Source organism: Ascaphus truei, chromosome 4 (assembly GCF_040206685.1).
Source record: "Ascaphus truei isolate aAscTru1 chromosome 4, aAscTru1.hap1, whole genome shotgun sequence".
In the NCBI taxonomy this organism is placed as follows: Eukaryota; Metazoa; Chordata; class Amphibia; order Anura; family Ascaphidae; genus Ascaphus; species Ascaphus truei.
Genome location: NC_134486.1, coordinates 375,725,613 through 375,742,718, shown reverse-complemented (window position 1 = coordinate 375,742,718; position 17,106 = coordinate 375,725,613). Strand labels below are relative to the sequence as shown.

At 44.0% G+C, this 17,106-nt stretch overlaps 1 protein-coding gene across 1 annotated transcript; it reads right to left on the bottom strand.

Annotated features, from left to right (window-relative positions):
• Window positions 1–718: 718 nt before the first annotated feature.
• On the bottom strand, window positions 719–3,798 carry LOC142492427 (uncharacterized). The gene is made up of 3 exons (XM_075595069.1): window positions 3,522–3,798; window positions 2,053–2,130; window positions 719–1,689 (listed from the first exon to the last, which is right to left on the bottom strand). The coding sequence occupies exons 1-3, from the start codon at window positions 3,796–3,798 to the stop codon at window positions 719–721; spliced, it is 1,326 nt and encodes a 441-aa protein (XP_075451184.1).
• Window positions 3,799–17,106: the final 13,308 nt, after the last annotated feature.

The window sequence follows — 17,106 nt, the reverse complement described above, 5'->3', positions numbered from 1 at the left end:
TAGGCCTGTATTATTAAAATAGTGTTTTCACAAGGAAGCATGAAGTGTATTAGTTTGTGTATACCAGTTTATATAGTACTATATATATATATATATATATATATATATATATATATATATATATATATATATATATATATATATATATATATACACACATATACATATATATATACACACTCACACACTCACACACTCACACTCACTCAGTGTGTGTGTGTGTGTGTGTGTGTGTGTATATATATATTATTATACATTCTGAGATGTTATAGAAACGAACACACAACTGATTAAAGGACAAAATTACAATGGCCAAGCAAGGCAAAGGTAAGTAATAATTTACACATAATCCTGCTGTACACGTACAAGAAAGATGTTTGCACTTACTTAGGTGTTTTAATAATTGCATGTGACTAATATGCATATGCAATTCTTACATCAATTAACACACCCAAATGCAATGTTTTGCTGCAAAGTCAATGGCAGCTTCTCTAAACTTAGCAACTGGCTCCTGGTGGACCATTACTGAACAGACGATTACAACATAAATATTTATAACACAATTAATTATGAGTGTTAACATTTCCAAAACTTCACGTGTACAAGAACATAGTTGAAAGTTTGGAAACAACACAGTCTTCAGCATACATACAATAGTAATTAGATAATCTGAAGTCAACAAAACAAGGCCAAAGACATATTTTCTGAATTATAACATTTATTTTTTTTGTTCCTTTTGCGAGCGAGTAACAGGCCTGCTTGTTGTCTCTTGAATTTTCCTTTTTCTTTTGCCACCAACTTTAGGCACAACAGAGCCACTTTGAGTGGCCTCTGGCACTTCACGGGCAGGGCTTGTGGCCAGTGACTGTTCACCTACGGGGCTTGTGGCCAGTGACTCACCTACAGGGCTTGTGGCCAGTGACTCACCTACAGGGCTTTTGGGCAGCGACTCACCTACAGGGCTTTTGGGCAGCGATTCACCTACAGGGCTTTTGGGCAGCGACTCACCTACAGGGCTTTTGGGTAGTGACTGTTCACGGACAGGGCTTGTGCCCAGTGACACATGTGAGCAAGTTGGTAGACACTGCACAAGTGATGGTTGGTCTGTTTCATGTGTGTCTTGTTTTGTTTTTGTCGCCTCCTTTGTAGGTGTCTGCTGCTGAATTTGTACAGATGGCAGCGGTAGGATGTCATCAGGAACCTGCACAGCAAAGTCTGCTACTTGACCGGTAACATTTGGGCCTGGTGAATGAATATCAGATGAATGTGGTGAAAACTGACCTGCATGAACAGATCCTGGCTGGGAGGTGTTGAATTGTGGTACATTAGTCATTCTCCAGTAATTAGCTTGTGTTTGCTGAACAACTAATGCTTCGAATGAGGTGTTGATTTTTTGCAACTGTTTAGGCACTTCAATGAAGACTCTGTGGAGATGTGCCAATTGTGATACTGTTTCTTCCTGCAGTCCAATCATCCTTTCCAGCACTGTCATCATGTCTGAATGGCGACGATTTTCTGCGTCCACTATTTTTCCCTCTGAAGCTACAATTGCATCGTATGTGGAAGTTGATGGACGATTTGGCGGTACAACAGTTTCTATTGGCACCTCTTCATGGTCACATGATTGTATTTCAGTCTCTTCTGTGGCGTCATCCTCATCATACTCATCATCCTCATCACCATGATGTTCTAAAAAGAAATGTACACATTATTAAATGGCATGTTAATGTATGCTGTGTTACTATGTAATTGTACTGTGTCCTAAGTAACACCTAACATGTTAGCATACGTTTTATAACCTCATTAAAAACTACCTTGACTTACGAATAATGTTTGGACTCAGTATGAAATATGAATGAATGAAAAGTTGCTCTAAACTCAGAAGTCCTACATGATAATTAACATCACTAACACAATACATGTTGCCTTACACTTAATTTTCACTGACACTAAGTAATCCTATTTAAAGAAGATGTGCAAAACAAATAATGCACATGACAACATAACATATAGAAGAGCACATATTATATGGCCAGCAAATGATACACTCACCTTCTAGTAGTGTTGAGCTGGCTGACCCAGGTGAAGACACTTGTTCCATCTCAGGTGACACATGTCCTCCAGGGGCAACTATATATAACAATAACATAAGTTTTACATTTACATGTGTAAATATTGAACAAACACTTATTGTATGTTCTGTATTTATGATTAACTAACAACATCAGTTCCTTAACCGAAAATGTGTGTGAAAGTGAACATAAATAGTTGTAATAACACTGTACATGCCTGTGTACTTAGAATTTTTGAGTTCCCTAACATACAACATACTATGTTGCTGCAGTAATGCGTGAGGATAAATAGATTAAATGAGTACATAAAAATCATATGTTGTGTAGTGATATCAGTATCATAATGTACATAACTATCATGAGATGACCATTCACAATGGTTATCATGAAGGTGGTCATATTGCAAAAAGTGTTGTTTTTGGTAGAGGATATGTGTGGTACATTAATCGAAGATGTGGCACACCTGAATGTGGCTGTGACTCAACAAGACAACACATGCAGTGTGTGATAATGTGTCTTTCATAGTAGTTCAACTATAGATATGAGTGAACTAATGTGTGACGTACGCTTTGATAAGTAATGAGTTGTTGGGGCATTTAGTAGCTAGAGTTAAGCTTTCAAATGAGTGTGATTAACTTCAGTTGTGCTATTCAGGTTGTAAGAAAGGTATTCCCTTCCCCAAAAAGCCTAATCAGCCACACCTTTCAATGACTTGAAACAGGTGCAAATGGTGTGAACTAAGTTGACCGTGAAATGAGGCTGTAATTAGTGTGTGTGCTGAACCCCACCCCCTCTGTTGAAGTGTATGCTGTGATGAGATATTAATTGCAGCTGCTTTAACACAATGGTAGATGAGCTAAGTAGTCATCTGCAGTGTTTAAGTTATGAAAACAATGACATAACATATGATACGTGTGCCTCATTATGCTGTCTGTATATGACATAAAGCAAAAATGGACCTTTTCATAAGCAACTATAGATGTGTTAGTGCCAGTGATGTTTGTAGGCCGTTACATGCAATTTCTTTGATGCATGCTTAAAATAGGCAGTAATGTCATGTTTGTCGGAGTAAAATCAATAAAATACACAATAATATGATACATATTTCTGTTCTGTACCTGTAGCTACTAATAATTTCTCATGAACATGTGTTACACATGTGTACTACCCTGTTGTTCCCCATCTTCGCCCACCATCAATTGCTTCCACTGCAGCTATGCATTTTGGGAATTCACATGTAAATGAGCACGCAATGGCACGTGCTATATTAGTTACTGCTTTTAGTAGGACTACTACATATATGTCTATTTTGAGATATATATATACAGAATCAGACATATACATATATAGATGCAGGTATGCTTATATTGTGAAGACAGTATAAAAAGCAGTGTAAATATGCAAAATAACTGTAAGCAACGACACGCCTAGTACAGTAATATTTATCACCTGCTGGAAATTGTGACGGATAAATTCCAATGTCACGGTCACCAGCCAAGCCTTCCACGACGACGGTAAGTAATTTTGGCCGAAGCAGCTCCTCCAATGGAGTCAATATGAGACGTTGTGGTGTGGGCCCACCTCCAGTGCCAGTAGCATGCACGCGTTGGTCTTGTATTTTCTTTTTCAATTTGGACCTAATATCATCAAATCTTTTCCGACAATGATACTTGTCCCTGACACTATTCCCACAGGCATTGACACCAATGACTATTGTGTCCCACATTTCTTTTTTGCTTGCTGCACTTGTCCGCCCTTGAAAAAGATATAAAAGATATGAGGTAAATTAATAATAATATAAGCACCAGTTTCCTACACTGCTAGCTGTTCCAAGAGATAGCAAACATGCTGTTTTATGTGTAATATGTGCAGCACATGAGCATTCACTACTAAACCTATACATGTAAGCAAGGTTGCATTCATATTGTATGCAGTTCTGGCAAATTGACCGCCTGTATTTATTTGTCCTTGTAAGGCATGATAAAAAGCTGTGTTTCCACACTAATGAACATAGAAAGATATTGTGTACCCATATTTGCATATGAACAAAACTCAGATGACCTAGGATCACATGTATTTGAATAATAAATGTAAAGTTACACTTACCTACTAAATGTCCATAGAGACTGTCATAGTGCTCCAGAATGCCAGTGACAAGAGCCCTATTTTCCTGGTCATTGAAGCGAGGATTACGTGGCTTCTCCACACGTTTTTTCCGAGCAGGTTTAGGGTCAGAGCTTGGCTGGTGCTGACTGGACTCTCCTTCTTCCAATGGAAGAGCCTCCAAAAGCTGGCCACCAGCAAGCACGCCACCACCAGACACCCCATCAGCAACTGCGCCACCAGCAGCACTCCCAGCACCAGCACTCCCACTCCTAGCACCAGCACTCCCACTCCTAGCACCAGCACTCCCACTCCTAGCACCAGCACTCCCACTCCTAGCACCAGCACTCACACTCCTAGCACCAGCACTCACACTCCTAGCACCAGCACTCCCACTCCCAGCAACAGCACTCCCACTCCCAGCAACAGCACTCCCACTCACAGCAACAGCACTCCCACTCCCAGCACCAGCACTCCCACTCACAGCAACAGCACTCCCACTCCCAACAACAGCACTCCCACTCCCAACAACAGCACTCCCACTCCCAGCAACACCACTCGCAGCACCAGCACTCCCACTCCCAACAACAGCACTCCCACTCCCAGCAACACCACTCGGTGCACCAGCAACATCACTCCCCTGAACAGAACGTTCACTCCGACGCGTACTCCCACGAGTAGCACTCCCACTCCCACCAGCATCACTCTTCCCACGCTTTGCGGGCATACTTCCAGCACTCACAAAAAACAGACAAGAAATGTACAGGCAATCACACGACCCACTTCCACATATAAAACAAGACAAAGATGTAAACAAAACAACAAAGGACAAAGCTCACCCAATACACAACAAGTCTCTCAGTCAATATGCAAATCTTCAATCGTCCAGCTCTGTGCGTCTCTCTCTCTCTCTCACTCCCAACAACACAGAGAATGATTAGCAGTACACGTTGCCTTTAAATATGGCGCGCAATCAAAAACATGCTTGTTTCGCCTGATTCAGCAAGATTTGTGATTGTGCAACCTAACAGCACCCCGCCACGCACGCCGATACACCTGTGTGTGATCGGCTCATCATCGTGAGAGTGGGCGGATTTGTTTTCTGGTTGATTTTGAATGTATTCGGCACTTACTGCATACGGAGAGGGAAAAACGCCAATAACATGACTAATCGATAAGCTTGCCGATTTCACATAATCGTCGCTTACTGCATGAGGCCCTATGACATGAACAAGGTAACTTTATGACCAGGGCAATGAGGCTGAGAGATTGCTTGCTAATAGCTAAAATCCAAAACCTGCATATTTGCCAGAAGGGGGAAATTACGTATGACCCTGAGTTGATTGCCATGGAAATGACTAACTACTATTAAGAAATATATAATCTGGGAATGGACTCGAACCAGTCCAGTAACCCTATGAATTTAATGTGTATGGCTTCTCTGAAGGAACTAAAAAATGGAAAACTGAGCTAACTTTAAATATACTTTATTATTATTTCTCAAAAACCTCAAGGATTCACTAAACCCTGATACAGTGGCTTGCAGTGTGATCTCGTGTTTACTGCCATTGACATAAATGAAAACTCAATTAAATTTAAGTTATCTTCGGTTCGCTCTGTGATTTCCCATATTGGAGCTTAGTGAATCTTCCCCATAGTACAGTATAATAAAATACATCTTACATTTATTGTGACATACTGTACATACAGTAGGTCGGCCTCAGTCCTGCTCTGCTTCAGGCTTGCCCAAGTTCTGTTTTGAGTTCGCGGAATTAACAAATAATCCACAATGGCTTTACACGAAAAAAAGAGCTTTTGAAATCCAGAATATTACATTTGAGACTGAATGGTAAAACATATTAGACAATATCTCCTCGAGTCTTAAGTAATTAATAATTAAATATAGAGGCCAAACAACAGAACAGGAGGACCAATAACAATAACTTACAAAGTAAATTGGACAATTTTAAGGATGACCAGGACTCTCAGAATACTGATAAAGACATTAACCATAGGTTTAATAGTTTTAAGAAAGGAGTGATTTTAACCAAAGAAAACACATTCCTGAGGGATAAATGGGATTATGATTGTATACTCTCATGAGTAAGGCCATCATTACCTTCTGCATCTTTTTGCCCTTATTTTTATTTGTATGTCATTCTGTTTATGTAATGTACATAACTCTGTGCCCCACTGTACCACGCTGCATAATATGTTGGCTCTACAAATAAATGATAATAATAATAATAATAATAATAATAATAATAATAATAATAATAATAATAATGAAGGTGTGTTCGTGCCAGTTAAGGTGATCTACCTCCAGAAGGCCTTTGTGACTTTTAGAGATTCAATGACACGTGACAAATAAAATGGGAAGCGTACAGGAGATTATGGGTTTTTTTTTTGTAACTTAAATTTTATTGCATTTTTCCAAACAAGTGATACAGAATACAGTATACATTACATTCATTTTTCAGAATACAGTATACATTACATTCATTTTTAGTGTTAATCTCCGCTATAGACAGTACCGTATGTCAGCTTGTGAGACATATCCCGGTTTTTCGGGCCCTACTCGACCGGATTGTTTTGGGTAGACTAGCAATAAAGATAATAACATAATTCACATAGTACGATTGATTCAAATTGACAAACACAAAATCAATAAAAAAATAAAAAAAAATAAATAATAAAAAAAAAAAAAAAAAAAAAAAAAGGAGGTGGGTAGGAAGGGGGTAAAGGGGTGGCGTGGCCGGAAGAGGAGCATCGACTCGTGCTAGGTCTCTTCACCGCTCCTAGTAAGGTTCTTTGTGGGTTGCGTCCTCTCCAGTTTAACACCTCTGTAGGCGTTCTGTCTATTTGTCTGTGTAGTCGTCGTGAGCTGAGTTTCCGCTCCTAAAGGAGAACGCACCTTCATCTATCACAGCCAGATTGTGTTCCTCTCAACCCCGGGGATATCCGTCTGCGCCAGCCAAGGCGTCCATACTTTGAGATAATTGGTGCCAGTGTCGTTAACTAGACTCGTCAACTTTTCCATCTGGCAGATAAACCACAATCGATTTCGAATCTTTGGGATACTTGGAATTTCGGGGCGTTTCCATAGTGCTGCTATCTCGCTCCGTGTGGCTATTGCAAAATGTGCTATTAGTTTATTGTTTGCTTTGGACAGGCCCGTTAGTGGTCTATTCAAGAGGAATAGCCATGGGTCTGGGGGAATAGTGAGGTCGAAGACTCTCTGTATCCAATGTCTAATTTCTTCCCATAGTGGGGAGATCCGCGGGCAAGACCACAGCATATGTAACAGATCGGCCGATCCTCCGCACTGCCGGGGGCATAGTGAGGAGGATCCAGGCACGAACTTGGCTAATTTCATTGGGGTGAGGTACCACCGCATTAGGACCTTATATGCGTTCTCCTTTAGTGTGGTACATATGGAGCTTTTTGCCGTGGCCATATATATAGCGTTCCACTCGTCATCTTCTAATGTCTCTCCCAGGTCTCTTTCCCATTGGGTTCTAAATGACGGTGGCTGCTGTCTAAAGCTCGCAGAATCAACTACTTCCTTGTACAATTGTGATGTGAGTCCCTTTGTGTCGGTCTCTGCCAGACAGAGCTTTTCGAATGACGTCAGGGGGGGGTATGGGGCAAATTTGTTATAAAATGCTCGAAGCTGGAGGTACCTAAAAAATTCTGAGTGGGGTATATCTTTTTCTTCTCTGACGTGATCAAACGTTTTAATCTTGCTATTGTAACCCTCCAGATCTTTAATTCGTATATAACCTTTATGTTTCCAAATTGATGCATCTCCCTCCAGAAGGCCAGGAGCGAACTTGGGATTGTTCCAAATTGGGGACATCGAAGAATTACTCGTTGTGAGAGAGTATTTAGTCTTATTAGCCTCCCAGATAGACAACGAGTTGGTCATTGAGGAAAGCGGCATGTTAGCAGATCGTCGTGCTGTTTTAGGTAGCCAAATCAAGTTGCGTATTTTTAAAGGAGCGCAGGCAGCACTCTCTAATTCCACCCACCGTTTTAAATGTGGACTGGATTGCCATTGAACAATTTGGCTTAATTGAGCCGCTTTGTAATATGAGAGCAGGCAGGGTACCGCTAGGCCCCCTGCTAGGACAGATCTTTTCATATTTAATTTGTTGACTCTCGGTTTTTTCCCTCCCCAGATAAATTTAGAGATTGCAGACTGAAGTGAGAGCAAATCCTTCAGTCTGAGTGGCACTGGTAACGTCTGGAAAAGGTATAGGATACGGGGGAGTAGGTTCATTTTGACGCTATGTATCCTACCTATCCAGGATATTCGTATAGAGGACCATTTATGGAGGTCAGCTATCAACGTCCGAATTAGGTTGGGGTAATTTGCATTGTAGATGTCTTTGGTGTTCTTGGCTATGTGGACTCCTAGATATTTTATGAATTTCTGTTGCCAGTGGAAGTTAAAATTCAGTTGCAATAACTTCTCTACGTGTCTAGGGAGATTGATGTTGAGGGCTTCAGATTTAGCTTGATTTATTTTAAATCCCGAAATGCTCGAGAATCTGTCCAATAAATCCAATAGGTTTGGCAAGGAGGTGAGGGGCTTTGAAATAATTAGTAGGATATCATCTGCGTACAGGGCCGCTTTATGTGTTTGAGAATATACGTTTAACCCTGAGATGTCCGGGTTGCCTCTAATTTGCGCCGCCAGTGGTTCTATACATAGAGCGAACAGGAGAGGGGATAATGGGCATCCCTGTCTCGTGCCACTCTTAATTTGAAAGGGGAGAGATGGAAAGCCCTGGTGTATTACCCTGGCGGTAGGTCCTGAGTACAGCGAGAGAATCGCTCTACTCACCTGATCCCCAAAGCCAAATGCCGCAAGCGTCTCCTTCAGGTAAGGCCAGTCTATCCTATCAAAAGCTTTTTCTGCATCCAGACTTAACAGCATACTTTGTGTGTTATTTTTAGTGGCTAATTCTACCAGATCAATAAATCGCCGGGTATTGTCCGCTGCCTGTCTGCCTTTAATGAATCCGACCTGATCTGGGTGTATAAGTCTGGGTAGGATTAGACATAATCTATTGGCCAATAGTTTAGCGTATATTTTAATATCAGTATTGATTAGGGATATGGGCCTATAACTTTTGCAGTCCAGCGGATCTTTACCTGGTTTATGGATTAATGATATAGATGCCTGTAACATCTCTCTGGGGATGGGGGCTCCTGCTAATATTGCATTGAACACGTGGAGCAACCTAGGGGCTAGTACTTTGGCAAATTTCTTATAGTATAGCCCCGAGAAGCCATCTGGCCCTGGGGCTTTTGAGGGTTTGAGTTCCTTAATGGCTTGTGACACCTCCTCTATAGTGAAATCAGCGCCCATGGCCTCTCTCTCTGCCTCTGTCAATCTCCCTAGTTTTGAGCTGGCTAAGAAATCTCTCAGCTTCTCGCTCGTTTTAGCGTTATGTGCCACTTTCTCTCCATTATATAGTGTTTCATAGAACGAACCAAATTCTTCTACTATTTTCTTAGGGTTGGCCGTGGGGGTACCTGATTTTAAGCGTATAGCTTGGATATTAAACTTCACTTGTCTGTCTCTTAACGCTCGAGCCAGCATAGTATCCGGCCTGTTCGCTTTTTCGTAAAATTTCCTCTTAGACCAACTCAGCGCGTTATCTGCCCTGGAGGTCAACAACATGTTTAGTTCAATTTTGGTATCTTTCAATTCTTGTAGGGTTTGCGGGTCTGGGTTACTCTTATGGAGTGATGTAAGGGAATGTAATCTCGATTGAAGCTTCATAATTTTTGAGTCCCTTTCCCGTTTTCTCCTAGCTGTGGTGCTAATTAGTATGCCCCTCAGCGTCGCTTTGTGAGCCTCCCATAATACAAACTGGGAATCTACAGAGCCTGTGTTTGTGTGGAAGAATTGAACTATTTCTTCCTTTATTGTCTCATAAATCTCAGGAATTTTTAGGATTGATTCGTTGAGCTTCCAGTTCGCTCCTGGTATGCCTGTTCGGATGTGCTCGCACCTTAGCTCTATCGGTGCATGGTCAGACCATGAAATATCATGGATCCCAGCTCGGGAGACCATAGGAACCAGTTGGCAAGAGACGAAAAAATAATCAATTCTGCTGTAGGAGCCGTGTGGGTGGGAATAGAACGTATAGTCCCTATCAGTCGGGTGTAGTTCTCTCCATATGTCAGTCAGTTGGTTGTCTTTGAGGCCCTTGCGTAAAGAGGTCCCCACTTTTTTATGTACTGTGCCCGTATTCCCTGATCTGTCTAGATTTGGTTGCATGACCATGTTGATATCCCCTGCGAGTATTACGCCGCCCCTTGCGACGGTGCGTAGAGTCCGAAAAAAGTCTTCAAAGAAGACTGCGTCCTGCTCGCAGGGGGCATAGATTGTGGCTATTGTGATGCATTGCTCCCGTATCGTGCCCACTAGTATAACAAAGCGTCCCTCTGTGTCTCTTTTAATAGTTTGGGCTACAAATGGGATTTTATTATGGAACAAGATGGCCACTCCACGTTTTTTAACCGGTGCGGAGGAAAGGTAGAACTGGGCATAGTCTTTGTCTAGGAATTTAGGCGCGTTGGTCTTGCTAAAATGAGTCTCCTGTAACATTAGGACATCTGCGTGTTTTCGTTTATAGTCAGTGAAAGCTATTTTTCTCTTGGTTGGGCTATTAAAGCCCTTAACGTTATGTGATATAAGGGTTAACGCCATCACTTAATGTGTGAGAAGTGTAACAAACTAACGTTTGATGACTCACCCTGTCCACTTTGTCCCTTGTTCAACTGGCGGACGTTTTTGGTGTTACCATCCGGCAAAGTTCTTGTGTTCTGTCTAGGTCGGCATCCTCCCCGGCCGGGTGGGGAAAGGATTGGGAGGGGTAGGGAGGGAGGAGACAGTACAAGGGAAAACACATAAGAAGTAAAGCAAAATTGGAAACATAAGTTAAATCGCTTTGTAATAATGAAAAAAAATAAAAGAAAAACCAGAGCTCCCCTCGGGGTCCCCCGAGTGGGAGTCTGACGCCCAATGTGCAGGTCGGTATGCCTGACCTTCCAAAATGGCCGGCTTTCCCTTCCCGGGACCGACCCCCCTGGGACTTGTTTGAGGTCCTGATTCGTCAGGGACCTATATGAGGAACACATGTACGACATCGTGGGTGAATCCCACCGGCGCAAAACTGATAACTAACTTAACCTTAAACTGTAGCGTGATTTTTAACTTTATAACGACTTACAGCAGTACCTAAGTTATAGTGAGTGCATATCCATATATATACATGCATATACCCAGCATTTGAATGAACCCAATTATTTAATGATTTAATGAACATATTTAACATATTTAACCCCATTAACCCTATATAACATATGAACCATAAATAACATATATAACCTACAACATATACAACAGAAGCAACAGATATTCTATACCATCTAACATACATATAACATAACATACAGAGCCTCATTGAAACTTTATTGGGAAGGGCTCCGCGTCAGATGGTGACAAGTGAATTGAATCTTTCTTTACCCTCTTTCGTTATCCCCCCCCCCCATCCTCCCCCATTTTCATCTTATTCCTCCCCCCTCCTTTCATCCTCATCCTCCCCCCCCCCTCATCCACCCCCCCCCCTCATCCTCCCCCCCCTTTCATCTTCATCCCCCCCCCTTTCATCCTCATCCCCCCCTTTCATCCTCATCCTCCCCCCCTTTCATCCTCGTCCTCCCCCCCTTTCATCCTCGTCCTCCCCCCCTTCATCTCCCCCCTTTCATCCTCGTCCCCCCCTTTCATCCTCATCCTCCCCCTCCCCTTTCATCCTCCCCCTCCCCTTTCATCCTCCCCCTTCATCCTCCTCCCCCCTTTCATCCTCGTCCTCCCCCCCTTCATCTCCCCCCTTTCATCCTCGTCCCCCCCTTTCATCCTCATCCTCCCCCTCCCCTTTCATCCTCCTCCCCCTCCCCTTTCATCCTCCTCCCCCTCCCCTTTCATCCTCCTCCCCCTCCCCTTTCATCCTCCTCCCCCTCCCCTTTCATCCTCCTCCCCCTCCCCTTTCATCCTCCTCCCCCCTTTCATCCTCCTCTCATCCCCCGATCTCAGCCCCCACCTCTCTGCATTCCCCCCGTGTCCCCGGCCCCTGCGCTATTGCGGACCGTCCCCCTCTGCATCTCGGGCAGAGTCTCCCTGCAATGTGCGCAGTCACGTGGGGCCGCGCCGTCCTCTCGCGAGAGAGCGGCCCCTGGCTCGTCGCCTGGCAGTGACGTCAGCGGCAAAGCCCGCGAAAACCGGAGCCGCTCCCGCGGAGCACAGGGAGGGATAGAGGCAATATGGCTGCCCTCCAAAAGTCAGCGACGGACCCGCTCGCGACCAGGAGGGCAGCCGCAGGTCTGGAAGGGCATCCGCAAGTGCGGAAGGGCATCCGCAAGTGCGGGGGGGCATCCGCAAGTGCGGGGGGGCATCCGCAAGTGCGGGGGGCATCCGCAGTAGGGGGGGGGTAGCTGCAGTAGTGGGGTGGGGGGTGGGGGGGGGTAGCTGCAGTAGTGGGGTGGGGGGGTAGCTGCAGTAGTGGGGTGAGGGGGGGGGTAGCTGCAGTAGTGGGGTGAGGGGGGGTAGCTGCAGTAGTGGGGTGAGGGGGGGGGTAGCTGCAGTAGTGGGGTGGGGGGGGGTAGCTGCAGTAGTGGGGTGAGGGGGGGGGTAGCTGCAGTAGTGGGGTGAGGGGGGGGTAGCTGCAGTAGTGGGGTGAGGGGGGGGGGTAGCTGCAGTAGTGGGGTGAGGGGGGGGGGGGTAGCTGCAGTAGTGGGGTGAGGGGGGGGGGTAGCTGCAGTAGTGGGGTGAGGGGGGGGGTAGCTGCAGTAGTGGGGTGAGGGGGGGGTAGCTGCAGTAGTGGGGTAGGGGGGGGTAGCTGCAGTAGTGGGGTGGGGGGGTAGCCACAGGAGTGGGGGGGGTAGTCGCAGGAGCGGGGGGGGGGTAGCTGGGTCACCGGAGGACGCGCTTACGATGCCTCCCTCCGGGTGAAGCAAGACACTGCAGCTGAAACACCCCAGCTGGAAGGTAAAACGAAAAGGCAAAATGACATGATGAAGGTTCTGAACACCAAAAGGGATCCCTTTTATATGATTATTTCTTTGCTTGAGCACTTCCAAATTTCATGGGGTGAGAACTCAGTTATGGGCCGCTGCTGATCCCGTTGCTCCTGCCGCCAACCGCGGAGCCCCCGCTTTGCTCCATGTGGATAAGGGTACGTCTGCGTCTCCTGCTTCTGCTCGTGGGGACGCCCGCAAGACCTCCGCCGCTCCCCCTGCGCCCAGCTTGCCGAGGAATCCCTCGCCGTCTTCCAGGCGTCTCAAGGTATGTGCTACCCCATTCCGCAGCACCATTACTGCACATGGGAATAGCCACTGGTATCTAATCTGCTGGTCCCTCAGAATTCTTGTAATGGGGGCTAGGGATTTTCTTTTGGCCAGCGTGGCAGGGGACAGGTCTTGGAACACCTGGAATCTCACTTTATCAAACTCCATATGTTTAGTGTCCCGTGATATCTTGCATACCTCTTCTTTTGTGCGGTAATGGTGGAACCTGATAACAATGTCTCTTGGGGGGTCCCCTGCCTGAGGTCTTCCTCTCAGGGCGCGATGACATCTGTCTAACAGGAGCTCACGGTCCGTCTTGTCAGGGAAGAGTTGTTCTAGCCACTTGGTGGCAAAATCCTCTGGGTCGGTGACAGTCTCAGGGACCCCCCTTAGACGGATATTACTTCTTCTGTCCCTGTTTTCAGAGTCCTCAATCTTTTCCTCTAGGAATCTGACCTGGTCCCTCAGCTTAGTTACTTGTTTCTGAGTTTGTGCCAGTGCAGTAACGGTCTCATCAGACTTAACCTCTAGGGAGTTTGTTCGCTCACCTATGGCATCCATATCTTTCCTGAGAGCCCAAAGTTCTGTTGTAAAAAATTGCTTCATTTCAGCGCAGAAAGCTTTCATATCCTTGCGCCTCATTACATCCATGTCGTCCGATGCAGCACTTGCATTTTCTCCCTCATGGTCTGTCATGGTGGGTTGTGCAGGGGATTCAGGCCTGTCTCCCTGTGCTGTCTCTCCTTTTTTGAAATAAGTAGAGACTGTCTGGGTTTTTCTTCGAACTGTTTTGTTAGAAGCCATCCTGGTATGTTTAGAGATTCTTTACTGCTGGTTGTGTTGCTGTTGTCGCGATTTTGCTGTAGTTATTGATATAACTAGTGCCGGTGGGAATGGAGCTCAGGTACTAAGCAGCCATTCACCTCCCCGTCGTCACGTGACCTCTTATTTATTATTTATTATGTTAAAGAGCTGACGGAATTATTATGTATAGATTAGGGAAAAAGTATTTAAATTATAACAGAATATGACTTTAAAAAGATCAAAATATCAAAGATCAATTTTACAAATAATTGTATCACCTTCCAAAAATCCATAAGGATAAAAAATTCCACTGGCATCAGTTAACTCACTACTAATTTATCTCAGTATAGTGATCACTACATAAGGGACACCATCCACCTCTTACAGACAGTTAAAGACATGAATTAGAAAGATGATTACGTATTGGTGTCCTGTGATGCGACTGCACTAATCATTTACATCCAACACAGGGCCGCAGAGAAGAGGGGGGCAGCCGGCACTGGTGTCCCGGGCCCGGTGGCCGGTGTAACGGGTGACCAGGCAATTTTCACCTTTTCACCAGGATCATACATTGAGCAAAACAAATTAATGAAATAAATTGTACATTTATTCACAAGAAAAGGCAAATATACAATAATACACAAACTGCAGCAAAAAGACACGCTTACTTGGGAATTGGGGTAACAACCGAGACTCCCCTGGTTGCAGGGAATCTTAACCCTGATAACAGTTGCAAAATCAGGACAGAAAACATTCCAGGCAGCTTTTGCTGAAGCAGCCTTTTTATTGCTGGAGACTTGAAACTGGAAATCTTAGATGACTGGAGAACTAACTATCTGAGGGCGCAGTGGGTTATATAACCTCTGACTTTCATTCACAGAATACTACCTCCTATCAGAGTAAACTTACAATAAATTTAGGACTAGACTTTTAAAAGTCCCCTCACAACCTTATAGATGATTGGAGTATCCCCAGAACGTCTAAGCAGGTTCTGGGTTACCTGTACAGTAACTGGGTATCTCCCCTAACCTGGGGACCCCTTATAGTTACAGGGATACTTTACATCCCTTTGCACCATTTACCTTTCTGGGCTGTGCTGAATCAGGGACCCCAACTGGTGAGGCGCGCAAGCGTTTCAAAGGGGAGATATTACAGAGACAATGTGTCTACATGCATCCAGGAATCCAACCTGATTCCTGGGTACATTTGAAGGGGAACCAGCAACTCTGGGCCCTGACTAGATAGACACAATCTGACAACACTTTCTCCACAAATCTTCCCCCTGAAACTCATACTACAGCAATCCCTGCTTACTGGCATCCCTGGAAATGTAAAAACACAAAAATTCTTTATTGTCGCATAATTACAGGTAATGCTTTTACAACAGTTGGGTCCAAGAGATGACACTCTTGAACCCCAACACAATGGTCAGAGCTAACCAAACGGGCTTAACCTTTATTAGTGAGCCTGATTACCTCTTCACCATCAAAAGGTAAAAGCAGGGATCCCAGTACTGATCCTTGAGGTACTCCACTCACAACTTTAGCCCAACCCAATATTGCTTTTATCTAGAAGAATGAGGAAGACGTACTTAAACAATTTGGTCTGAACTCAAACAGAAAGGGCCTCACATTAAACTATGTTTATAATAGAACCAAAGTGGATTTTTTTTTTAAACGTGGCATTGTTCCAAATGGATGAGGGCATATACTGTACATTCCAAACTATTTACAGAGTCTGTAAATTGTAATGGTTATTTGAAGGCAACAAGTAGCATCACACAAAATGGATTAAGAATATTCCATACAGTCAATTCCTGAGAGCCAGCAGAAACTGCTCAAGGGATTTTGACTTTCATAGGCATTCCAATATTTTAATACAACAAATTAAGTAGAAAATATATGATAAAGAACTTGTATGATAGTCTTTCCCTATTTGTCAACAATACGAGAGAATGTAACAATGAAAAAGATTCAGTATTATTATTTGGTACAATTAAGCAGCTCCATGTATTGATACAATTTTTCAGAAATATTGCCATATTTTTAAAGATGACTCTAACAGGGGACCTATCCCTGTGCAAAAATGTGCATCTAATCCAGCAGTGTGGTGGTTAACTGCTGGTAGACAATTAACCAAACCACCTGGCTGATTGCAGGTATCAGAAAAGCCTGCCTCTGAGACAGGAAGGGAGACTTTTCCTGAGCTCACACGTGAGCTGAGCTGACCCAGGAAGCAGAAAGAGCAGGGAATTCCTTAGTCTCACACGTGACGTGGGGCTGAACCAAGGAAAGACTGCACTGTCTTGAGCTGCAGAGATCTGAACACTGCCAGCAAGACACAGGGGACAATACTTCTAAACCTGGATCCTGACATTGCCTTATCGCACAAGGGTGTGGACACCAGGAGAACAGAGAGGCCTTCCCCTACAACTACAAGAGACAGATATGACTTTTCTTATAAGACTGTTATCTCTGTATATATATATATATATATATATATATATATATATATATATATATATATATATATATATATATATATATATATATGATTTGTGCTGGTGAATCGCTGGGCTAACCACGCAGTTAAAGAGAGCTGGACTATAAGTGTATATATACTCCAAAGTGGAGCAGATTTCGCTGTGTTTAAAGAAACAGGCGCAATAAAGCTTTATTTTAATTTCACCTTAAAACAGTCTCCATTGCGTACCTCTGCACATGTCCTCTTACAATGACCCACTGTTGAGAGATGTTTTACCTAA

Bases quoted from the DNA above. Each gene is read 5' to 3' on its own strand.
- LOC142492427 (XM_075595069.1), bottom strand. From the start codon at position 3,798: ATGTGGGACACAATAGTCATTGGTGTCAATGCCTGTGGGAATAGTGTC. The intron at 2,131-3,521 runs GTGATAAATATT...TGTTATATATAG, and splicing joins TCCGTCACAATTTCCAGCAG to TTGCCCCTGGAGGACATGTG. The intron at 1,690-2,052 runs GTGAGTGTATCA...ATTTCTTTTTAG, and splicing joins CAGCTCAACACTACTAGAAG to AACATCATGGTGATGAGGAT.